The following is a 25,492-nucleotide window of genomic DNA, read 5'->3' as shown; positions in this document are numbered from 1 at the left end:
AATGAGACGAGCTTTCCTGTCAAGTGGTCTGTCAGGTCCAATCAGGAGGGAAGGGTGAAGGAGCTCCACATTTTTCAATCTTACAGAGTATCCTTTAAATTTAAAAAAATATATAATTATAATATGTAAATATAAATATATATATAAATATATAATATAATAGGTTTCCTTCTGGACTCCTCTGAAAAAGAGATTCTTAATCTCAGTGGGACTTGGTTAAATAAAGTTTAAATAGAATAAAATAAACTAAAATAATCCTTTTAAAGCAGGGGTGTCCAAAGAGCGGCCCAGGGGCAAACAATTGGCACACATCCCCAGAGATGGTACTTTTACCGCAATCTTAATAATGCCATACAATTAAAACCTCAAACAGCAACATTTGTTGTGAGACAGAGCTGGCATTATTGAGTTCCCTAATACATGAAATGCAAGGTTTAAAATAAATATGCCTTGCCTTTTGATTCCAAGCCTGAATAAAGGTGTGGGGCATGGCTTAAACCTCTCTTAAATACACACAGTTTTTGTTTTGGACAGTGCATGTTGATGAACATACATGGACACATGCATGTAAACACGACACGCTGGATTGCAGCCATAGGCTAATTTCCATCCGTCGTCCCACCCTCGCACTCTCAAACACACTCTCATTCATCCTGGCCTATTGTACATGTTTTTAGTGGAAGGGGAAACCAGAGTACTCAGAGGAAACAGACACAGGGAGAACATGCAAAATCCTCACAGAAAGGCCCCGTTCAGGTGGGAATAGAACCCGGGACCTTCTTGCTGTGAAGCACTAGTGCTAACTGCTGTACAACCGTGCCGTGCCGAGTTGAATGTTTGAATTCTGTGCCCCTCCACGCTGCATACATGTCAATATGCAGCCCTCGGTGAAAAAGGGCTCACGAGTGCCCCCCATTCGGTCGTTATTACAAACTGCATTTCCATGAGTGCGACTAAATATTTTTGGCTGCACTCGTGCACTTGCCCTTTTACCAGACATGATTTACATAAAGTTAATTCAATAAACTTGTTCATCTTAATACATCTATTTTAGACCAATTCATTGTCATTTATACCAAGAACATTGTTAAACATTTAAAATTATGTAAAATGTATTTCATAGAAGATAAACGATAGTATACAGCCATAAATAATAAGTGTGTCGACACTGAAGGATGTTTTGGGGGCATTTTCAAAGTGATGAGCTTAAAAAATGTCCAACCAAACCAAAATGTTAATTTGGAGCCCTGACAACTCATATCCCTGTCATGGGCACAGCTGTAAGGCCAATTTGGAGAATTTACTCGGATGAGCATTTTAGTATCAGAACAGTTATGATTAGAGACAGACTCACTGCTCTCGCCTGCTGCTGCTGTATTCTCCTCCATCATCAGCTTCACAGCGGACAAACTCAGGCTCTGACTGTCCACACTTGCCCAGTGTACATTGCATGTTTTTTTTTCTTTGTCTTGATTTTTAGACATCACATTGCATGATTGCAAAAATGAGCCTGCACTTGTCTCCACTGTGCGATAGATCAAAATGTTCAAACCTGGCTTTGGTTTAAGATTTTAGCCGAGTCCTCAACATGTGTGACTATGGAAGATGAACGGATCGAGCAAATTTCTAAATGTTCAATATTGTGAATCCAGCTTGTAGAGGTGCACCCAAATGATCTAACTGTGTGCTCATTCTTCTTTCTATTATTGATTATATCAGCAGAACCAGTATTTGTACATGTGTGTACCTCCCAACCCAGATTCGCCCAAAAAATCTTACATTCGCCACTTTGCAGTTATTCGATCAAGGGTATTGAGGGGGAAATGAATAAATAAAAAGAAAAACACAAACACAGTAATATGTACTGCTGAGTGTTGTGTGTGAGGACCCCAGCATGATTTTGTTTCCCCCGCTGGACTACTGTTTTATTTACTTTATTTCCCCCAAAACCTATCCCAGACACCACCTTGGGGAAACCACCAAAACATACTTGAATAATTGATCACTCTCAAAAAAATCCACCCAACTCCAAAATGTAAAGGCACTTTTAAGTAAGAACTTTCATTGGTATAAACACCGATGTGAACTGCAGAAATGTAATTAGCCACTAGACGACTCTCGGTCATTAATTATAGAGCAGCATTACTCCAAAAGTCTGCGGCGGATTATTGGTCCACTGCAGGGGGAAAGTTTGGCCAGGTGTTTTTCTCATTTCAAACAACGGTGGGCTGAGTCTCCTCATTTTCACCCATGGATTGGTCCACTACAGAGTCCAGATCTTAATCCCATTGAGAATCTTTGGCTGAAACAGGTCCAACCAAATAGCAGAGCGTGTGACCCTTTTTTCAACAATTGCTGCTCATCTACCGGCCTGGGTGTAATCATCTTGGGTGCCAGAAGACATAACAGATACAACTTTTAAGACCCTGGCCTGACTTTTCCATGGTCTACTGGGCTTTGAACCCAGCGAACTTCTGTAAGTATTAAAGTACTCTCTCTCTCTCTCTCTCCCTCATGCATTTTACATTGCCTGAAACTTCGAATAGAAAGTTATAGCTACGGTATCGTCTCCGTAGGAAAATGTGCCCTCTGCTTTTGACCCATCCTTCAACGCTGTCATGGAGCAGTGGGCGAGCGCAGACCATCACCCGTGGACCCGGCTCCAGATGAGACCTGTTCATTTTTAAGTATGAATCTCCTCTACAAAATTAAAATGAATAATTAAAACTGTAGAGCCATTTTATATTTGGAAAAAAAAGGAGTTGTTTTAGCACTGAAAGTGTAAAATGGGGAATAATCAAAAGTGTTCACCATTTTGCATACGGTGTCTATATACATCTCTTTTGAAGCAAGAGGTTATAACATACTGTGTTAGCTTAATAGGCCTGGGCAATCAGACACACCTCATCAGGGGCGGACTGGGACTGAAAAACAGCCCTGGACTCTGACCAGCCTGGCCCAAATTAGCGTAATTGTGCACTTCCACAAATACATGTTTTAACCTCTTACCTCCCGCCTTAACATTAACGAGTGCATTTTCCCCAGTTCGGCTTTTTATTATTATTATTTTTATTGGTATCATCAGTAAAAAGAGCGGGAAAGGTGTTCGTAGAAACAGAAGCAAAATCATTAATATAAATAATAAATAATAATGGTCCCAAAATTTAACCTTGTGGTACGCCATACTCCACTGAATTCCTTATAGATTCAGACTGGAGACCAAAGGAAAGCTAAGACCTACAAAAGTGATATTTTTTTCAGTTGTTTGTGTTTTTCTCACGTTTTTGTAGTTTTTTTTGTCCGTGTTTTTTCTCATGTTTTTGTTGCCTTTTCATCATATTTTTTGTCACTTTTTGTTGCTTTTCCAGCCCATTTTTGTTTTGTTTTCATCTTCTTTTTCTCGCTATTTTGATGCTTTTCTTTTTTAGCTTTTAGATTTGGGTAAAGCTCGGTTGAGGCGGGACCGGTGGCCCTAGAGCCAGTGGCCCTTCTGTGCTCTTCCAGAATGGACATATGGCCAGTCCGCCCCTGCACCTCATGACATTTCACCCACTAAACCCCAGACTTTTGCTCATAATTTCACCACCATAAGAGATAGTCTTTTGTTTTGGAATCTCTCCCTTTGAAGCACCTTTTAAAGCAGAACTAAGTAACTCTTGCCCCTAGAGGCCATAAGCGCCACTGCAGGTGTCTTAGCATGTTGCATTTTTTACTCATTAATTGTCCGTGAGAGTAAATACTACACTGACAGAAAAGACAAAGGGAGAGAGGGATATTGTACATTCAATTGCACAATTGTTTTTTTTCACACAAACTTGGCTGTAAATACAGTTCAAGTGGCGCTAGCCCGCAGTTAGCTTTGCCCGTTAGCCTGTTATCTTCTTCTTCCTGATTCTACTAGTGTGTATTGGTGACTCCGACCCGGTGGCAAGGATGGTGCAATTGTCTGACCAGAGACACCAGGGGGAGATGAAAGACCCTCCAATCATCCCATCAACACGATGTATGTATGTATGTATGTATATCGGCATTGGCCAATAAAATGCCAACAAAATCGGCATTGGTCTTCTAATTTAAATAGGTCCTCATCCAAATCCGTTCTCTGATTACCTACTGCAAAAATAGCATTTTCTGTGTCTTGCCGGTCAAGAGGAGCATGTGCCTTTAACCTCATAACCCCCACCTGACCCAAGCACATTCCACATAACAGAAAGCTGCTTGAAGAAAAATAGCAACAAAATGTGACGAAAAGGAGGATGAAAATGACAAAAATGTGACAAAAAAGCAACAAAAAATACAAAAAGGTGTCGACAAGGCAGCAACAAGATGAGGAAAAAGATTTGTCTGTAATGAGGTGTTACACTGGCCTGTACGCTGTAAACATTTAAATTTCAGTAAAGCTGAATTGGAGAAAATGCATTCGGTTTCATGAGCAGGTGGTTTATTTGTCTCGTGAGTATGAGCAGAGGATGCTTTTTGTTTTGCAGACTCTTTCACTTTTCTCAGATCTACATATACAGTAGGCTATAAACTACATCAACAACATACACTTTCTGTTCGCCAAGCTGTCAATATATTTCCTCTCCTTGTTGTTTACTGTTTGTTTACGCCATCCCCATGGACTTGAATCTGTCCCCTCCTCCTCTTCTTCCTGATCTTTGAGATGAAGTCACTGTCACCGAGAAGACGTAAGAACACCCTCGCTCAACTCGTCTGCGGCGGAGGCTTCACTCTGTCATCTCGGGTAACGCGATCGCGCGAACAAAACACCCCCGGTGAGATTGAGCACGCGGTGCTATCTGGAGAAAAAAAATCCACATCTGCGCCTTGTCAAAACTCCCCCTCCCCCAAAAAACCATCAGTTTGATTCTTGAGCACATCTGTTTGGGCTGTAATTCAATTCCTGGTTCCTTTTCCCATTGTGATTCAGAATGGTGTCGGTTACCGTTTGTCGCCAAACCATGACCTGGGTTTACAATTAACCTTATGCATATTTCATAGGAGGCCGATAGCGAGAATCCAGCTATCCGTTACTGACCTGGCTGTGAGAAAAAGGAGAGTGGCGAGCTCGGGAGTGGATGGACGGCGATGGTAATGAAGAGGCTGGCACAAAAGCCGTATTAGGTGGACACTGGGAGAAGGAGCGGAGAGGTGGTAGTAGCGGTGAAGTACAGTGAAGGACGACCGGGCCGTGGTGAAGGAGTGGATGTTTATCTGGGAAAGATGCAGCGCAAAGAAGCAAAAGGCACAGGCTGGTCGTTCGGGTCTTGTTGCTGATGTCGCTGTTTTTTTGTTTTGTCTCCCTCAGTGACAGGCAGTTTTATAAAGAGAAGGAGCTGAAGTCGAGCTGGATGAGCAAGAGTTTCAAATGATTCACGACAGTTTGTGCGAATGACGGCAGGTAAGGAATCAAAGGTGAGAAAGGCCATTGTTGTTTTCTGTGCTAGCAAATTATTTTTTGTTTTATGCGTAGCTTCAACCATATCATGATAAGTGAGGGGTCACACGAAATCGCAATAATGGTCAAATGCAGACACGGGATTACTGAAGGATCCATATGTTAGCTGATCCACACACGTCATCGCCAGACCGTGATAGTTGCGTCCCGTACGTCTCCGAATGTTAAGTCACAAACATTTAACCGATTCGAGAATCCTATTGCGATATTTTACTAAACCATTTGATTTAAACCAAAAATCTCCAAAGTATTTTTTTTCTTCTTTAGGAAATTGTGTCACTTGTTTTAAGCCGGGCCTATTCAGATGGCCCACCACCTGCTAATGCTACCCAGGCTACCGCTAATGTCCACTGCAGTTTTGTCTCTCTGAGGAGGTTCTGCCCCTTTAAAAGGAAGAGGCCACCGTTTTTACATATTGAGATGTTCTGACCTGAGCTTATACGAGTTGATGTGTACCTGTTTGGTCTTTGTCAGCATTTATCCGCTCCCGGCAAAGGTCCAGCTCCAAACTGGGGTGAGTCAGAAGCTACCAAGCTGTTCCACATTTTCCCTATTTAAAGGGGCTGGAAGCAAGTTCGCCATTTTATACTCACTACTGCCACCTCAGGTCATATGTGTAACTGCACCTTCTATATTAAGCTCGTGCATGACGGCAATTCGGGCCGAAGTGACACATTTTTGAGTGACCGTACAGGATTTTAGAGGCAGTTGTGGTGAACAGGTCTGCGCTCATTCTACACATTAGGACATGGCTGGAACATGTAGGGGGAGGAAAATACTTAATTTTAACATTTTTAAACTCCTTATAGTCCCTTTAAATACAGTTACGCGAGCCTTGACATGATCCAAGTCTAGTTACACAAAATGAAAGATGTCGATTTTCTAAGCGAATAAAAAGGGGCACTACGTTGTGAGGCGTAGTAACGCCTGTAGTACTTTGACGATATTACAGCACGGATGTGAATATTTAAAAACTGTGGCCTATTCCCTTTAAAAACATAGATATTACAGACAGTTCGAGTTACCTTTGCAGTGCCTCTGTTTAGCCTTAATAGTAAGATTGAGTCTTTTTGAATTGAGTGTTTTTAATGCAGGCTACAAGTTACCATAGACATGCGCTTGCCTAGCACCACTGAACTCTTCAATTATCAGGACTGCATGAATAAAATCAAAAAATAAAAATCTCCAGAAATCAACAACACTCTGGATAACTAGGAAATGAGGCCTGATGTCAAAAATCCTGAAATAATTTGTGCTGCAGGGCAAGTGACATCAGAGTTTGCCTTTAACATCAGATTTCACGGCTACTTCAATAGTGGCACCAAATTCAAAAAGCAATTGCAGTACAGACATTTCACCTGTAGAGGCGCCACACTGGTTATTTTAGGCAGAAAGTTGATCTATTTACTTTTTTGCACTAAATTGCACAAATTATGACCATGACATGTAGACAGCAGTATTGGACACTCATTTATACAATTTGTCAGCAAAAAAAGTGGATTTAAGGGCAAATTTTCCTTTAATGATTCATTGTTAGTAAAATGTATTACGGTTAAATACAGTGTAGTTATTTTAAAGTTTCGATCTTATACCCGAGTCGGGCTGAGATATCACGCATGACAGTCGGGTTTGGCTTGGGCTTGGGCTTCAAGATTTTTTAAACTTTCTTCTTCTTCTTCTTCTTCTTCTTCTTCTTCTTCTTCTTCTTCTTCTTCTTCTTCTTCTTCTTCTTCTTCTTCTTCTTCTTCTTCTTCTTCTTCTTCTTCTTCTTCTTCTTCTTCTTCTTCTTCTTCTTCTTCTTCTTCTTCTTCTTCTTCTTCTTCTTCTTCTTCTTCTTCTTCTTCTTCTTCTTCTCATTATACTTTTTATACTAATTGCATTTGCAGTTTTTGTCTTCCACATTGTTTTACAAGATGTTTTTGTACATCTTTGCCATGTTTTTGTGGAGTTCAGCAGATTTTTTACTGTCATAATAATAATAATAATAATATACCGGACAATGGAAGCTCGAGGGACCTTCCTGCTACAGAGCGGACAGAGTGATCTCCGAGGGAGGTAAGACGCGTGGAGGTGGACTCTGTGTCTACACCAATAACGCCTGGTGCCGTGATGTTGCCATGGTCTGCAAACACTGCTCACCCATCGTGGAATTTATGATCATTGAGTGTCGGCCTTTCTACCTACACAGGGAATTTACTGTTGTGCTGCTTGTGGCTGTGAACATCCCGCCCACCTCCAACATCAAACACAGGAAAGAGGCACTGAATCAACTGTTCTAGAGTGTCAGCGACCAGCGGGCAGCCCACCCAGATGCCTTTCTCACCTTAGCTGGGGATTTCAACCACGCAGACCCAAAGAGCGTTTTCCCCAAAGTCACCACTTTGACTTTCCAACAAGGGGAAACAACATCCTGGATCTGGTTTACACAACCAAAACAGCAGCTAATACACAAACTGCTCCACCTGGGGATCAGCACATCACTGTGCAACTGGCTGCTGGACTTTCTGACGGGGAGACCACAGGCTGTATGTGTTGGTGGCAAGTCCTCCAGAACCATCACACTGAACACGGGGGCTCCCCAAGGCTGTGTGCTGAGCCCCCTCCTGTTCACTCTGCTGACCCATGACTGCACTCCAAAGTATGACTCAAACCTCTTCATCAAGTTTGCAGACGACAACAGTGGTGGGCTTCATCAGCAACAGAGACGAGTCAAACTACAGGAGTGAGGTGAGCAGTCTGGCAATGGGGTGCACACAGACCAATCTCTCTCTAAATGTAGAGAAGACAAAAGAGATTGTTGTGGACTTTCGAGGAGCGCGGGTCCAACATGCTCCTCGCACGGCGCCAGCACTGCCTCCTGCCGAAGGAGCCTCCAGCGCATCGTGAGAGCAGCGGACAAGATCTGCGGAGCTCCTCTCCCCTCTATTGAGGACATGTACTCCACCCGTCTCACCCGCAAAGCCATCAAAATCATAAGGGACCGTTCACACCCATCACACAGTCTCTGACACCTTCAGGGAGGAGACTGCGGAATCTATGGGTCAGTTCCAGTCGACTGAGGAACAGTTTCATACACAGGGCCATCGGGAAGCTGAACTCCCGGCCCTCCCCCCAACCCCTCTTCTCCCTCCCCCCGCTCAACAATCAAGGATGAGAGAAACATAATTTCAAACCATTCACAAAAAATCTTGAATCTAGCTCAGCCTTTTTCCTCCTATGACACTGTCCGGCTTGCAGTGTGGGGAGTTGTGGTGACTAATTTAAATAGCTGTTTATCATATAAGCTTGGTTCCAAATGAATAAGAGCAGCGAGTGCTAACGTCCAGAACAGCTTCAATACACTCACTAAAGAGGCTCTGCACCTGCTAAAAATATCATTATTCCTTGGAAAGCGTTGCCTTCGCAGTCAACAAGTGCTTCCCTGTCGTCTTCAGATCAGTTAGAACTCTGGCATAAATGAGCCCAACAGCGGCAGTCAGAAGCGCTAAACAAGTATGTACTTTTTAATATGCATATTGTAGCCATGTGCTCTGTGTGCATCTCATACACCTTATAGGTTTAAAGGGGCTTTAGATACTGGGAAATTCTTCATGTTCATGTCCCAACTTGCACTCCTTCTCCCGTGTTTGAGCACGCGCCGCTCAAATCAACACTGACCTCGGCTAGCACGTATTTTGGCAGTGAGGAATTGAAAAACCCGGCTTCAGGCTGTGTTAGCAAAACATCAGCTCATTGTGCATCTCTTCATAAAATAAACTTCAATTACTTGCTCAAAACCACCTGTTTTCTTAGGCATCCCTTTGAGATAACGAAGCTGTGCTTAGAAACATGCTCGCATTTTAGATTAATTAGGCAATGGCGCGCTTTTACTGCACAAATTAACTTTTTTATTTTGTCAGCAGGCTTAAAAACCTCTTGCAACATCCAAATCTCTGAACTCTCAGTTTTCCAATCTCATCTTTTCAGGGAATAAGTTCAGCACTCAGATGTCATGGGAATGTGAATGTTTTTCATCAGTCATATTTAGCAGGCAGATCATTTACTCTTATGTACCCGAGTTGTTTACTACATTACTGTTGCGTGAAAAGCTGACAACCACATCCAAGAGCCTTGTGATTATGACTCCTTGCATTACTGTTGCAGAAAATAGTATCTAATGCATCTTTTGATGGACCTTTTACTTCTTTTCTCCACCTTATGTTTGTGAGATTCAGGACATGAATCACACGTGGCCACTTCACTCGTAGAAAGGCGAGAACGAAGGCTTAATAGAAGCCATTAACAAAGCATGAATTAGGACTTTTAAAAGGCATAGCTGTTGTTTTGTCACATCTACAAATAACCACTGTCACTTCTCATTTTCCTGTTTGTTTTTAGGAGAAAGACATTGCCATTTCTTCCGTCCTCCGACACACTGATCCCAACAAGCTCCTTATGTCCTGTGCCGTTCCAAAGCCACGCTCTGAACCTAATACATTTGAGACTGTATTCATGCGGTTGTGCTCAAAATGGCCAGCCCATATTCTCCGACAGGCAGCGACCCCTGCACCCCTGAGCAGCCCCTGCCTCCCATCGCACCAATCAATCTGAGCATCCTCCCTCCTTTAACCTCTGTACCACCGGCTGACCCCAGGAGTGACCAGACACCGAGCGCACCTTCGCTAGCCCCCCCCTCCACGGTCATGACGCTGGCCCCTGACGGTTATCCCACTGGGAGACTGTACCCCAATCTGCCCACCGTTTGCGCGCTAGTGGAGGACCCACATTGCCACAACACCGCCTGCTCTCAGAATCCCCCTGTGATCAGCTGCCCATCAGACGGGATCGCACCGCTGCCCACCGTTGTTCCGGGAGAGTTGGTGCAGAGGAAGCCGTCCAATGGGGGCCCAGTGGAAGAGGGGGCGGTGAACCTAATGCTGCCCAAAGATGCCCAAGCTGAGGAGCCAGGTATGATGATAACAGTGTTTATGTCCAGATATAGTTTTTGTAAATATTTGTAACATATGAGTAGGTAATGATAATATTAATAACGCATATGTTTTAGTTACTCAAATGCAGAAGACTCAAACTGCATATCATTCATTCATTCACCTTTTATTAAAATACTTTTGCACTTTGCCTTTTGATTTGGCCGAAGATGGCGATTTTCAGTGTGATATTTCTTGTTAAATTGAATGTAGTTGCTTACGGTAAGCCGCCATGTTGGATAAACCATGTGTTTATCTGTCAGCTAGTCTGACTGGCCAGGCTACTTGCACACCACAGTCATACTTAGGCAAGGTGGATGAAATGTTTTGGCCAAGAACAGAACGACGGTCTGCACCTGCAGGAGATGGGGTTTGAACTGCCACCCTCCCGCTCTACCATCTGAGCTCTCAAACATGAGAAATCGTCAGAAAAATCTCCAGTGTTAAGTAATTGCAATAATCAATAAGCAAAGAAACAAAAGCATGACTTACTTTTTCCAGGTTGTTGTTTGATATGACGATATTTTGGTAATGTTACATTGAAGTGGTGCTAAAGATCAAACTCCGCCAACATTTGCAGTTTGAAAACCATGGGTGGAAGCGAGAGGAGCAGTCAGTGCCACAAGAATCCGTTGTGTACAGAAAAAAAGAAGAAAATTCTACGTGCTAATGACACACACGCCTGATGCTTTGTGGATATAACACTGTAATAACACCCACACTTCTGCTTCCTCTTTTGCTGGCCGGGATCAGGGAAGGATCCACTTATAGATGATTGTGATAGCACCATCTTAGATATTTGCGCTCTATAGTTGAGGCCACAGTGCAGAACATTCCAAGATTAGAGATTAGAGGCTACATCACAAGAACATCTAAACTCTTCACGCAACTCATATCATCATATCATAGACACAAATTTCAAAGATAACAAAAGGTGCTGGTGGTGTCGCGCTCCCAGCAAAGTGTCCAGTCAGGTCTCAGACGAGGCACCGATAAAACCAACTATACTCAAATGAAAGCTCATATTGGTGACCAGACACAGAAAGTAAGGACACAAGTCAGTTCTGGGGCAGTTTGAGCTATTCACAGATTATGAACGTGTAGTCTCCAAGCTGTCCAAAGATGTGCAACACATGGATAATATTTGGGGAACCTGTGAACATTTGAAGCTAAAGCTTGTTTCTTTTTTCAAACTTTCACTCACCCGTCTGAAGTAACCTTTGCGTGCCTTCTGCTCTGCAAACTCGTTCACTATTGTGTTAAAATCCAGTTTCGTCACTCAGTTATTTTCAATGTAGAGTTATGCAAATCCGTGCCACATCCTTCTGTCTTAAAACAAGCTCTAAAGGCGAGTTGGCTCTGGAAACATAATGGTCAGCAGGGGGCGCTGTGCATGCTTTCAGCCAGGGCATCATCAGTCGCACTGGAAAAATTAGCCTGGAAAAGTTCACTGGTTTCACGCGGAAAAACTAACATCTGTATTCCAGCGTTAGCAGCAGCGCAGGGCCTCTGTCTCGCGTTCTTTCTCGCGTTCTTTCTGCGACTTTTTCACCCTGAGATTTCACGCTTTTAAATACACCAATACTGTTTTCTAAAACATGGTGAGGCTTCTTCGTGATCTCAACTGAACGATTCACCAATTTTCCAAAAGAACTCTTCTTTCTCGATTTGTGGGAAACTGAGTCAGATTAGAAACAGTCTTTAACGAGGGATGCCATAGTTCAAACCCCTCAAGTCATTGAGTCCGAAAACTTCAAACTTAGATCCATTTCATTGAAATACTTTGTTAATGTCCAGCTGTTTGGTCAACTCAAAGTGTTAACATCTGGGTGACTTACTGCAACAGGGATATAAAGCTGCAAAACTCATTTAAATCTGGTGGGATCCTGTCACTATAAAGTTTGGAATGTATCCTCAAGTGGAATTTGGACAGGGAAATACATTTTGCCATAAAAAAGTTAATCCCATTTTGATGCATATCTACATGTGCTTTGAGACCTTATGAAACTTTAACAATAACTTTATTTACGTAGCACTTTTTAAAACAAACTGAGGATGAAATAGAAGAAGAAAAGTGAAGGTAAACTAAACGATCAGACGCATAGCAAATCCAGGACAAGATTAAAGAATAATGGACGATAAAACAACACACTGCAGATTCAGACTCACTCAGATATAAAGTCCTTCCTGTTGTTGAGTCCAGAGGTTTTCTTCTTACAACAAACTCCCAGAAAGTAGTTTCCCCTGAGTGAACTGTAAATCTTTAAGATGATACTTCCAACATATCCAGCATCAAGGGCAAGTTCTATCACCCCTTTTTTTTAGGCTTCAAGCTTGAGTGGTTTAAGATTTCACTGCCTCCATGTAAAATATTAAGTGCCTCATCCTCTTCTCTGAGGTAATATGGACAGATGTTGTTTTATGTTGACTTTCCACCCAGATGGCACATTTAAATTCAGCACAGCTCCAGCTCCATGCCCACTTCTGCTCTTCGGTGGTGGTAGTTTGAATTAAATGTGTTAATGGAACGATAAGTACGCTGCAAAACGCCGTGTGTTTTAGATAATTATTGGATGTCACCTTTTCTGCCGCAGTGGTTGAGAGGTAGAGAGGAGGGATTTGGGGCTGCTGCAGTTGGCCAGGTCTCGGTTCAGCAACACTATGGATTTCTTTTTTCCCTGATGGCTCGGGATGTCCCGATCCGCTTTTTGGCGCCCCTGATCCGGTATTATGACTTCATGCTACCCTTTGAAAGAATGAGAAAAGAGAAGCAACGTACACCTAAAGTTATATCAGAGGTGGAGGAAAATCTTCAAAATTCAAAAAAGTGGCATCTAGGGCTGGGTGATTTGGCCAAACATTAAAATCTTGATTTTTTTTTTTTACGCAGTATGGGTGATTATGATTTTTAGCGATTTTATTGGAAATAAACTTAAAAGGGTCTCCTGATCTTTCATATGAAGAAAACCGCAGAGTCCAGACCATTTATATTAAGATTCATAATATAGCCTACAATTGTTTAAAAATGTTACGTCTGTTTTAAATATTCCTTGTCTGCTCCGAAGACCAAAACTTTATAGTAAGTCATGGAGTTTTCAAAAGCGTTTTACTTTTCTCATCCTCATGCCTCAAGTTTTGCTGTGATTGACAACCGTCTCTATGGAGACTCTGGGGGAAAGAGCGGAGTTAAGCTGTGTGTCTCACAGTGAGAGCAGGGCAGAGGATCAGACTGGGGGAAACTCTGTTTTAGCAAAGAAAACTCCATTACGCACTCTGAAAACAGTCGCTATGAAGCCATGGAGACATGGATTGACGGATCCGATTGTATGATTTAGCCATTTTTCCCATCGTCTGTTTTTAAAAGCATGAATGAATCAAATTAATTAGATTTTTTTCCCAGCCCTACCGATACCGATACTGAATATAAGATCGGGACATCTCTACTGATACTGATCCTTACTTTGCATATTCCAAAATGACGATGCCAGGATTCATCGGGCTCACGTTGTGAAAGAGCGGTTCAGGGACCACGAGACAAACCCTATTAACCCCTTAACCCTATTGAGGATCTTTGGGTTGTGCTGGAGAAGGCTTTGCACGGTGGTCACACTCTTCAATCGTCAATACAAGAATTTGGTGAAAATGAATGAACACTGGATATTTTGACATCGCTGAAGGTCATTGAAACAAAGCCACAGTGAATGTGCGTCGATAATCGAAGCTAAAGGCGCTACAGCCAGATAGAGTATTAGAGCTTGGTGCCTTTTTTGTTGTTGTAGCGGCTTTCTCTTGTTTTGGTCAGGCAGTGTAGACGGCACAGGTGGAGCAGGCTTGCATCTGTTTATTGCAGCTTGACCTTGACGTAGCGGTGATGCAAAAAGTCTTGTTGCGTGATTTGCTTTGATTGAACCTAAGTGACATCTGGATTAGAGCCAAAGCCCCGTACTGAATAGCAGCAAATTGATTATTTTTGTCTTCCTGAGAGGCTTTCTCAAAGCGATTGGCTTAATTACAGCCCTGTGGTGTAATGTGTCATTTTAATCGCACTCTTTACCGTTACAGCGTCAGACTGGAGGACGCTGAGGTCTGGCTAATTACAGCTAATGATTGAAATCAGCATGCAATGATAGGACTTTGGAATCCCCCAGCAGTAAACAGTCCACATCATTTCAGTCAACATTATTTGGCTTTTACATGTGATTTAGTTTGAATGTTATATTAGGTCTCCATTAAGCAGACTGTGTGACTATAAGTCCCATCATTTCAGCTTTCTGCTGGAACATCATGATCCGCTCAGTGACATGTTTTAGCTTTCAAACACATCACAATAGTTTTTTTTTTTTTTTCTTTTTTCATCTCTGCACATTCAAAAGCATAGGAGCTGTGTGCCACGAGTATGAATGAGCGCCTCTATAGCTTCCCATTCCCTGACCTATGACCCCTCATGATGTACGCGCTGTTCGTATCTGCCTCTCCGATTTAAGTTTTTTTTTTACTCTTCGATCTGCTCGAAAACGTTGAAACAGCGCGAACCTTTAAGTGAATAATGTTGAACTTAAATGAAAGAATGTGTCAACTTGAAGCTGAACTGAACAAACTGAAATAGGAAATGGAAAGGAAAGGAAATGTCTCAAACAGACTGAACCGGAAAATAAAGGTTCCTTTAATACAAGATTTAAAAAAGTGACAAGTTATCAAGTTACATCTATTTGTATGTATATTTATTATCAGTTAAAAGAATCACTTTGTGAATTTTACGACAAATACGAAATAGTCTATCAGCAATATCTAGCTGTAGAAAGTTTAGGAAAATTATAAACCAGGCTTTAAAGTTGTTTTTAACGTGTCTAAAGTGCAATGCATTCCAATAGGAGACTAGCAGCTAAATGGAGGTAGTACAGCAATGGCGGACCAATGGCGGACCATAGTGTCGTCGTCACAAAGCAGAGCAGAGCACTGCATTGTACTGGTTTATAGAATACTGCATGATGTGGCCCCGCCCCCTCTGCAGGAATTCATCCACCTAAAAGACGGCGTAGGCACACGAGCCCAAAGCAGAGGAGACTGAGCCGTTCCTTTCAGGAAAATATCTTTTGGTCAGTTGAGCTTTTCAATGAGGGCTGCTCACACTTGAAACATCCGTAACATCCAACACTGAGAGCCTTCACTAGATCAGCAAAACTCTAGCTCCAGGACGATCAAACCTGCAGGACATATAGGTTTTCTACCAATAGCGTTTAAAATGTCATATTTATTGTCTTATTTGTCTGTGTCGACTTGTTTATAATGTCTGCTTTCCGTTATTGTGTGTTAACTTACATGTGGACCTTGAGGGCTCATGTTAATTAATGTACACATCTTAAATAAATAAATAAATAAAAATCAATTTATCGATGGATCAAAGTATCATTTTCACCACCAACCCAAGACCTACAGTTAAGCATCCCAATTCTTTTCGCAGAGATGAGTTTATAAGCAAGTTTCAGGAATCAATACTGTCATCGCGATTGAAAAAACTCTAAATTACAATATGCTCAGGAAGTGATTGTCGTTAAGATTGCAATGAGAGGCAGATTTCAAACGTTGACACCAGGGATTCTGATTAGTTGCAGGTCCAGGCCGTCAATCATGCACATTCTATTAAAGTTGTAAAACAGCTAAACTTGCAGACTGTCACTTTAAAATTTTTATTTTTTATATCTATTTCTATGCCAGCACTTACACGCAGGGTCGTTTCAACTAAATACCGCGCAGTTCTTTAAGTGTACCTTGAACAGTGTTAATTTCGTCGACTAAAATATTTAGTCTTAATTTTAGTCAAAGTGATATTTTTGACGACTAAAATTGGACTAAAACTAAATTAAAAGTTTTTTATGAGACTAAAACTATGACTAAAATGTCCAGATATTTTAGTCGACTAAAATAAGACTAAATAAAATGAAAGGGAGAGACTAAAATCATCCAAACGTCTATTGACCGACAAGATTAAATATGATTATAATGAATATCATCAATGCAAAGTCGACTAAATTTGTCTTAAATTTAGTCGACTAATTTACTTGCAATTTTAGTCGACTAAATCTAGACTAAAATTGAAGATATTTTTTTGACTAAAACTAGACTAAAATTGAATTACATTTTCATCAAAAGACTTAGACTAAAAATAAAATAAAATATGTTGTCAAAATTAACACTGACCTTGAATGACAATACAGTTATTTATCTTTAGTGTTTGGGGAATGGAAACTTGAGGGGATGGGAAAAAAAGGAGAATCCAAGGCACTCTTCTTATATCAATGTTATATATTGCAATATTTGCATCCTCTAAAACTTTCTTAGTTATGTAAACTACATCAACCAGCCCGCTAGTTCAGGTTATGTACACGGCGCACAAAGGTCTATATCACAATGAACGACTTTACAATGAATGACAAAACAACAACAGTCCACTACCATAAAATGTAGCTACACCGTGTTGTAACCTGGTTTAAATTATTGCCCATTTAACATCCTTGTTTTCATTCCAAGGCCCTAATCTGTAATCTAAACATGTGTGATACATCATTATTATAAATATATGGCACAGAGCCCTGAAACTACGGCTTTAATGTCATAAAAAATGACATTGACCTTCAAACACTTGTGTTACAGACCCTTTAATGGCCCGTGTTGTCGGCGTACATTAGTTCCTGTCTCTAACAACAGTCAGGGGTAATACATTCCTGGCACTCTCAGTTTCATCGCTTTGACATTTACATTTCAGGGAGCAGTTGCTGTGAAGTCTGCCGCAAGCGGCCATCAGTCGAGCTGTAAATAGGTTTTGAATTATTCCCCAATATTATATATCAGCACCAGCGTACAGTGCCCTCTAGTGTGGCTATAAAAAGCAATGTGTGTGTGAAAATAGCCCCCATCTCCCCTACTTTTATCCAATTAAACCTAAAATTATTTCCTATTAAATGTGCATGCCTTACACTGCAGGACAATTACATTTGTACCAAAACTATCAAACACAAGATCAAACTGGAGTAGAAATGTAAATAAAATGACTGAAAGTTGGCCGTCCCAGGCTCATATTGTCGTCAGTTTAGGGGCTTTGGTTTGAAAATCGTCAAAGACTCTTGTGTTAAATCATTTTCAGGGAAGTGTGAAGTTATCACTAATGATAAGCATGCAGTGTTTTAGGTCTATATACTTTGACCCCCCCCCTCCAAGTTACACAAATGGAAAACACCTGCTTTACTGACCGTATTTGTTTTGTTTTTGCAGAACAGAGTTCTCGCCGCCGCACACGCCGTGACCTCCTTTTGATTGTGGGCATCACTATCACCGTCATACTGGTCGTCCTCGCTGCGCTGCTAAGTAAGTCTTCATTCTGCCGTCTGCAGCACTTAGATTTATAAATCAAACAAATATCAGAATAACTAGAGATTACCCAGATTACCACTGGCATTAGCACAGATGTCTTTGGATGCGCGTTATTAATTTTACTGCTGCTAAATCTTCAAATGACAAAATGTGCCAGATGGTGAAGGCTGTGGTGTAAGTCTGAGAGACGTTTAGAAACTTCTAAGTACTTTAACGTGAAAAGATGTGCGTGTTGTTCTTCAGACGTCTTATTTGATCAACGAGATGTTTAGCTATTAAAGTGAAATGGAATTATATGATGATTCACTGAACACACACACATAAGTACAAGAGTGTGCTAGTCTCACCTCACGTTATTTGAGGCTAAGTTACTGATGAACATTTTGTGTTTTAAGAAAAGATAGATAAGATAATCTTTTATTGATCTCGCAATGGAGAAATTCACTAAGAAACTAGACAGTAAATGTTCAGACAGTTAAATCGTAGAAAAAAGAGGTATCTTATGTACTGCATCTTCTACTTTTCATGGACGATACAGTGATATTCGCAGCTTTACGTGAGAGTATGCAGGACAAACTGAGACAACAAATGGAGATGACACAACCCCCTTTCAAATAGACAACATCACCATTAATTACACAAATAAATATACTTACCTCGGGGCTTCTGTGTCGAATGATGACATCTCTGAGCAGATCAACACACAAATTGCCAGTAAGAAAGCTCACGTGACAAAATTCATATCATTCCTTTCAAAGAACAGCGTCAACAGCGTCTGGTCGAGCGCTCTGAATGCAGCAATCATGTACTCCTCAGAAACATGGGGAACAACAAACTTGAGAAAAATAGAGCCCTGCTACACCACAACTCTACTGGGAGTCCGATTACAAACCTGTAATGACCTTATATATGCAGAAACAGGATACCTGGATGCTAAAACCGTGATAAGGTCAAGACAGAAAAAGTTTCTCCAGAAAGAACAGAAGAATGCACAATATTACATCATTCACACCATGAATGAAGCCATAAGACAAAAGACTCCAATGGGACGAGTGATGAAAGATTTCACCAATTCTAAAAATAGCCCACAACAAAAAAAAATCAAAGAACTACGAGACAAAATCAAACTCTCCACCTCAACCAGACGAAAAATGTACACTCTGTCTAGATCAGGGGTGCCCAAACTGTTTGTCTCTGAGGGTCAAAATGAAAAAGTGCCTGTGGGTCGCGGGCCAAACATGGCGATGTCAAGGATGAAACACATATAACTGGATATAATAATAGTTACTTTGTTTTCTTTTTCGGTATACATTTGCATCTAATTCTATATATGCAAATACCATGCTATGGCAAAAGCCTAGTTTTAGTAGAACAAAATCAGCTATTGTAGCAATATAGCACAAAATGTAAACAAATACACCTATATCTACAGTACCTACAGTGACTTTAGCCCATAACTCAAAGAAAATGCCAAAATAGATCATTTGAAAGTGTCAATTCAGCATACATTCTTTTATAAATACATTTTTGACATGTACCTTTGTTGATGTCAACAACCTTTGCAATAAAAGTTGGAAAACTGGGAAAGTTGATGCTACAACGCTGTGATTGATAAACACCAAGACACCATAACTGTGTTACCTTAAAGGGGCTGGAAGCAAGTTTGCCATTTTATACTCACTACTGCCACCTCAGGCCATATGTGTAACTGCACCTTCTATATTAAGCTCGTGCATGACGGCAATTCGGGCCGAAGTGACACATTTTTGAGTGACAGTGCAGGATTTTAGAGGCAGTTGTGGTGAACAGGTCTGAGCTCATTCTACACATTAGGACATGGCTGGAACATGTAGGGGGAGGAAAATACTTAATTTTAACATTTTTAAACTCCTTATAGTCCCTTTAACTTTGCGAAAGGAGTGAAACAGCGCCCCCAATTTGACGCTGGTGGCCAAAAAGTGTACTGCATCCATATTTACCATTGAGAATAAATGGGAGAGAGTTGGTATTAATCATACTAGCGCAAAAGTAGGTCACCCTCAGGAGGGCCAACAGAATTGTTTCGGAGGGCCACATTTGGCCCGCGGGCCCCACTTTGGGCACTCCTGGTATAGATCAATCCTGACCTGTCCCCGAGTCCTGTCCTGTCTTTCAAGTTAAACAACCCGATCAATGAGCAAGACAGGATAGCCTTCACTCAAAAAAAGATGGTCATGGATACCTCCGGACCGAAGAACTTGTCCAAGCGGTCTGGACATCCAGAGTGAGATCCATGTAATCTCTAATTGTTGTAGAGATATAGAGAACTTGTACAATGTTGCTTTGTACTGCAGACAAATCCTAAAACTGTTTTGCTCACCTGCACTTATTATAATTACTTTGCCCGTCTATTGTTGTTTTAACGTTTTGTATATTTTAACTTGTTTTTAACTACAATAATAAGTAAAAGAAAAAATCCTAGGGAATTATAACAATAAGGAAATAAGAATAAATAAAAATAGAATAAAAATTAGAACAGACTCTAAAAAGTAGAATGTCGAGGTGCATTTTCTTCAGTTTGGCTTTACTCAAATCTAAAAGCTTCTGGAGTTTACAGCCTGTTTGAGTTTAGAATTTAGGCCAATTTTTTGTCACAATTTTAAAAAGGTTCTTGTTGTGTTTTCATTTCTTTTTTGTTGTTGCTTTTTTGACGGATTTTTGTCACTTTTTGTTTTTGTCACGTTTTGGTCACTTTTTTATTATGTTATTGTTGCTTTTCCGGCACATTAGTGTTTTTGTGCTTCTCTTGTGTCTTTTTTGTGTCTTGTTGCTTTTTCATAATTTTTTTAGTCTTTTTTGTGTTGTTGCTGTTGTGGGGATACGAAGTTTTTAAAAAGCAACGAATTAGATTCTAACTGGCATTAAATTTTATTGGAAAATTATGAAATTACTGAACAATATTTACTGTAGTTCATCGAAATGACCAACATGATTCTGTGGCTTGAAAATAAATGTGAAAAAGTGACATGTACTATATATCACATACATAAGGGCTTTTTAGAATTACTTCTGTGCCCACTTGCATTGGCATCATTGATTCAACAGTGTGAGAAATGAGAATATTGTGCTTCATTTGGATTTCAGTCAGGACTGGGAGCGCACTCTCTGACACAGCACTTGACTACAGATGGTACAACATCCTGGAATGATACTTTGGGCATTACTGCGATGAATCCACTCTAATTGGTTTTGCAAATTTCAAATGTCAGATAATGTCCTCTCATGAGCCCCCTCTCATTAATTTAGACCAAATCTGAATCATTTATGAAGTGAAAAGCTGCACCCAGGAGGGACAGAGATTATTATTTTTAGCTCGGAAACATTCAGAGCGTTTTATGGGCCCGTTACAGTTTGCTGCATATCAAAATGTCCCAGTTACAGGCTCCATTGTTTTTAGATTCCAGTTAGATCTCACAACATTAACAGTCAAAAAGTTGCCCAACTGTTTTCTGAACTTTGAATCTCTCTTTGTCTCCCTCTGCCAGTCAAGTTTGTTGCGTTTCGGATGGATTCGGAGAGCCATAATCCCTTGCTCTGTGAAGTGATAGGAAACTGCAACGACACGAGTCAGATTCCGTCCCAAAATCCAGCTAATAAGACCAACCAAACCAACACTGGAGGTAAGTGTAGACCAGAGAGTGCTCTAAACGTACTGCACTGCCAGAGCCGTGGGAAGACATTTTAGTTAGGGGATACTGAGGAAAAAAATGTACCCCAAAAACGTTTTTTCTGTGCACATTTCCTATTTATTAATATTGCCTGCAGTTCACAAACTATCCACCAGGGGGTGCTGCTGCGCCCTCAGCGCCCTGGGTTCCCACGGCCTTGTGCACTGCCAATGTCGTCAACCAATATATGAGATAAACTGAGCTGTTTTCATGTTCATAAATAGAAATGGAAAAATAGAGATAATTCTTATTATGGAATGGAAGGTCCGGTTAAGCAGCATTGAAACTCAAAATATGAATGAAGAGTACCATGGCCACCAGTGTCACTTTAAAGCAGGCCTTCTCAAACTCTGGTGACTTTTATCACCATAGCGGTTAAAGAGGGGGTATTATGCTTTTTTCTATCATATAGCACCAGTCTATATCACACTACAATGATGACCAAACCTTCTGTTGGTCTGTAAATTAGAATAACTGCCTTGTATAAAATGTCTCTCTCAAAATGGCTGTAGTGAATGTCTTGAAATAGGCCTCTGTCTCTTTAAGAACCTCTGAGCCTTTCAGACACGCCCCCTCCACACGCTGTCTGTGGCATCAGTGGGGAGGGGGTTCTGCTGAGGAGCAGTGGTTGGTTACTCGGCTGGTGACGAAAGCTCGGAGGCGTCTCCAGGAGGTGAGGGCGTTCCTAGGAGGACTCAGGCAAAACCTATCCCTAAAATGGCCGCCATCAGAGTTTTTACAGATTACTCAAAAATACGTGAATGTGCCAAGGCAACACTTCAGGCATGTTTTTAATGAGGGAGTGACATAACATGATGTAAAGCTTGAAAAAGTCGATTTTGCATAATACCCCCCCCTTTAACAGAACTTGCAGCATTACCATGAGTGCAGTTGCAACTTTGGCCTGTAGGGGGCCATCATGAAAAGAGAAGCATGTTCTTTAACCTCTTAACCAAGTGCATTTTCTCCAGTTTTACCCAAATCTTAAAGCTTCTGGACTGGAGCTTACAGCCTAGAGGCCCGTGTATGCCTTTTTTGAAAGCTAAGGCCTACAAAACTGATCGAAGATTTTTCCTCGCGTTTCCATGCACTGTTGCCGCATTGTCATCACTTTTTCGCTGCTTTTTTGTCACTTTTTTGCTGTGTTCTTGTTGTTTCTCTCATATGTCTCACATGACACTTTTTTCAGGAAGCTTAAAGATTTGAGTAATGCCTGGATACCTGGATGATAACTGAAGAAAATTTGCTTGTGTAAGCGGGGGTTAAGAGGATAAACATAGCTGCGAACACTATGCTCTTGAGATGCCGTTGCTTGTATAAAAATCATTGAATAAAGATAGTGTAATAATTGATATTCTTTCAACACCCTTAACTGATGATAGAGCTGTAAAAATTAATATAAAATGTGTCCTGGTGATGAAAGCACAAAGCACTCCCCTTATTCGAAAATGAATAGCTCTCTTTTGAAACATAGTGATCGGCAAACTAATTCACCTTCACTGGCATAAGGTTTTGTTTGAGAAAAATGTGGAGCTTTTAAAATTTGAAATTGGTATGTAAGCCTATGAGAACAGTGATCTGGCTAAAACGAACAGGAAAATCTAGAGAAAGGGTTATTTTGGACAAAACAACTTTATCATAGTGCCTGTGCATGCACGTTATAAAGAACTCCAATCACAGAGTCTGCGTGATGTAGCTTCAGATCAGTCCCTTCTTCTTGCAACAACATCCTTTGTACCACGTTTTAGGAGCTTACAGACAACAGGCAGTGCTATGTCTCAGTACAAAACTGCTTTTTACTATTTTTTTCTTCTTAAAGCAGTACTAAGTAACTCATGCCCCAGAGGCCATAAGCACGTTACGTTTTTGTTACTCATTAATTGTCCGTGAGAGTAAATACTACGCTGACAGAAAAGACAAAGGGAGAGAGGGATATCGTACATCACATTACACAATGGAGATCATTTTTTTCACTCAAACTTGGCTGTAAATACTGTTTAAGCAGCGCTCGCCAGCAGTTAGCTTTGCCCATTAGCCTGTTAGCTTCTACTTCGTGATCCCATTAGTGTGTATTGGTGACTCCTACCCGGAGGCAGGGAAGTTGCAGTTGTGGTTTTCTGGCAAGAGACACCAGGGGGAGATGAAAGACTCCCCAATCAACCCATTAACACTTGGATTACTCCCAGAGGGACTACGGAAAGGATTTATGAAGATTAACAAGTTAGGTTTGGTTAGGTTAGGCTAGGTTACATTATTTATACCCGTGGGTGAAATCGTCTTACAATTCTGAGAACTAGTCAAAACATTAAAACACATTATACAAAGATAAAACATCACACATATCTAAATATGAAGCTTGTAAGTGCTCCAGATACTAACAGGATGTGCCTTTGGTACAGATACAACTGAAATTTAAGCCACTGGACAGAAACAAAGATAAAAAGCTGTGTCAGGGGCAATTTGATCCCGACTTGTTCATCAAGGAAAGGGCAGCGGGAACAAAACCTTTCTAAAATGGTTCATATGGCTTGTTGGCATCAAAAGCCTACGCCCAGATGGAAGCAATCGAAACTCTGAATGCTAAGGATGCTCAGTGTCTTTTATGATGCTTCGTGCCATCCTCTCTAACTGTTTATCATGCAGAAAGTCCAAACTGGTCTGAGGCTGGCCAGTGACTTTACTTGACCACTTGACCAGCAGATTCAGGGCGTTTTTGTTTCTAACAGAGGGGCTCCCATACCATGCGACCAGGCAGAAAATTAGGGTCGCTTTGATGAATAAAAAAGTGTCATCACAGTTTTATCTACAAGAAAGAAGGACAGTTTCCAAAGACAATACAGTGGTTGGTGACCCTTTTTTCCAAACAACAGCACAGTTTTCATTCAGTTTACAATCTATAATTGTTCCAAGATACCTGTAGGACTCCACTGGTTGTCCCTTTATATATGTTACAACATGTGGTGAGTCGATGATCATATCTTTTGTTTTTGCAACGTTTAAGAGAAGATACGACTCATCACACCATTTGACAAAATCCTCAACAACTGGGCCATGCTGACTTTCATTTTTTTGGAGTAGACTTACAATAACTGAGTCATCTGCGTATTTTAAGATGATTCTGTTTTTTGACGGTCACTCTGACACATGCACAATGTGTACAATATAAACAACAGGGGTGAGAAAACAGAACCTTGGGGTGAGCCTGTCGAAACAGTGCACTGGTCAAAGAGTTCACCATTGACTCTCACTCTTTGATTGCTTTTAGTTAAAAAGTCAAGAACCCAGATGACAAAGTTTAAATCAAGATTAAAAAGTTCCATAAGCCGTTTGGCAAGCACATATGGTTGCATCGTATTAAAAGCTGACGTGAAGTCAATAAAAAGAAGGCGTGCATAAGTCCCTTTTCCCCTCCAAGTGTTTGAGGAGCAGATGAAGCAAGGTTGTAGTGGCATCCTCAACGCCTCTTTTCGGCCTGTAAGCGAACTGATTTTTTTTTTTCTGATTTGAAAGTCCTCCAACCTTTTGGGTCTATTCGATTTAGGGACTGGGACAATCACTGAATCTTTCCAGATTTGCGGTACCTGTTGCTTTTCCAGGGACAAATTAAACATGTGCAAGAAAATTGAGCTCAGTTCTTTGGCACAATTTTTAAGAGTGTGGCCGCAGATGTTGTCAGGACCCCGACTCTTGTTAACATTGGTCAACTTAAAGACATTTTCCACTTGTTTTTGTGAGGTTTCAAAAGCGAGAATGGAGATCATTGAATGCATTTGTCAATTTAATGTTGGATTTAAAACCTTCAAGGAGCATCTGACAACTGCCTTCCTTGTGAAGACCAGTCGTGCTACACCAAAAAGAACCCAGTCTGTTGTCAGCCATCTTTTTCTCCAACTCATTTTTATAGCTTTTTTAGGCTCTTAAAATTTCAGTTACGTAGTACTGCTTTAAATAAATTCCATTTATTTTTTTGTTCAAACATTTACAGTTTTAGT

At 40.9% G+C, this 25,492-nt stretch overlaps 1 protein-coding gene across 4 annotated transcripts in view; it reads left to right on the top strand.

Annotated features, from left to right (window-relative positions):
- Positions 1 to 2,365: 2,365 nt before the first annotated feature.
- Positions 2,366 to 25,492, top strand: part of LOC306967037 (transmembrane protease serine 11D-like) — a 39,853-nt gene continuing 16,726 nt past the window's right edge. The window contains exons 1-5 of one of the 4 annotated variants that reach the window (XM_079561934.1): positions 2,366 to 2,476; positions 5,002 to 5,415; positions 9,836 to 10,405; positions 17,695 to 17,787; positions 21,318 to 21,452. In XM_079561934.1, coding sequence (XP_079418060.1) covers positions 9,967 to 10,405; positions 17,695 to 17,787; positions 21,318 to 21,452 — 667 coding nt within the window. In that variant the 5' untranslated portion in view covers positions 2,366 to 2,476; positions 5,002 to 5,415; positions 9,836 to 9,966. Of the gene's footprint in view, positions 2,477 to 4,672; positions 4,776 to 4,934; positions 5,416 to 9,835; positions 10,406 to 17,694; positions 17,788 to 21,317; positions 21,453 to 25,492 lie in introns of those variants that run through there. The other 3 variants (XM_079561932.1, XM_079561931.1, XM_079561933.1) reach the window with 3 other exon arrangements.

This window comes from Gobius niger, assembly GCF_951799975.1.
Source record: "Gobius niger genome assembly, chromosome: 8".
NCBI classification, from domain to species: Eukaryota; Metazoa; Chordata; class Actinopteri; order Gobiiformes; family Gobiidae; genus Gobius; species Gobius niger.
This window is presented reverse-complemented; position numbering and strand designations above follow the sequence as displayed.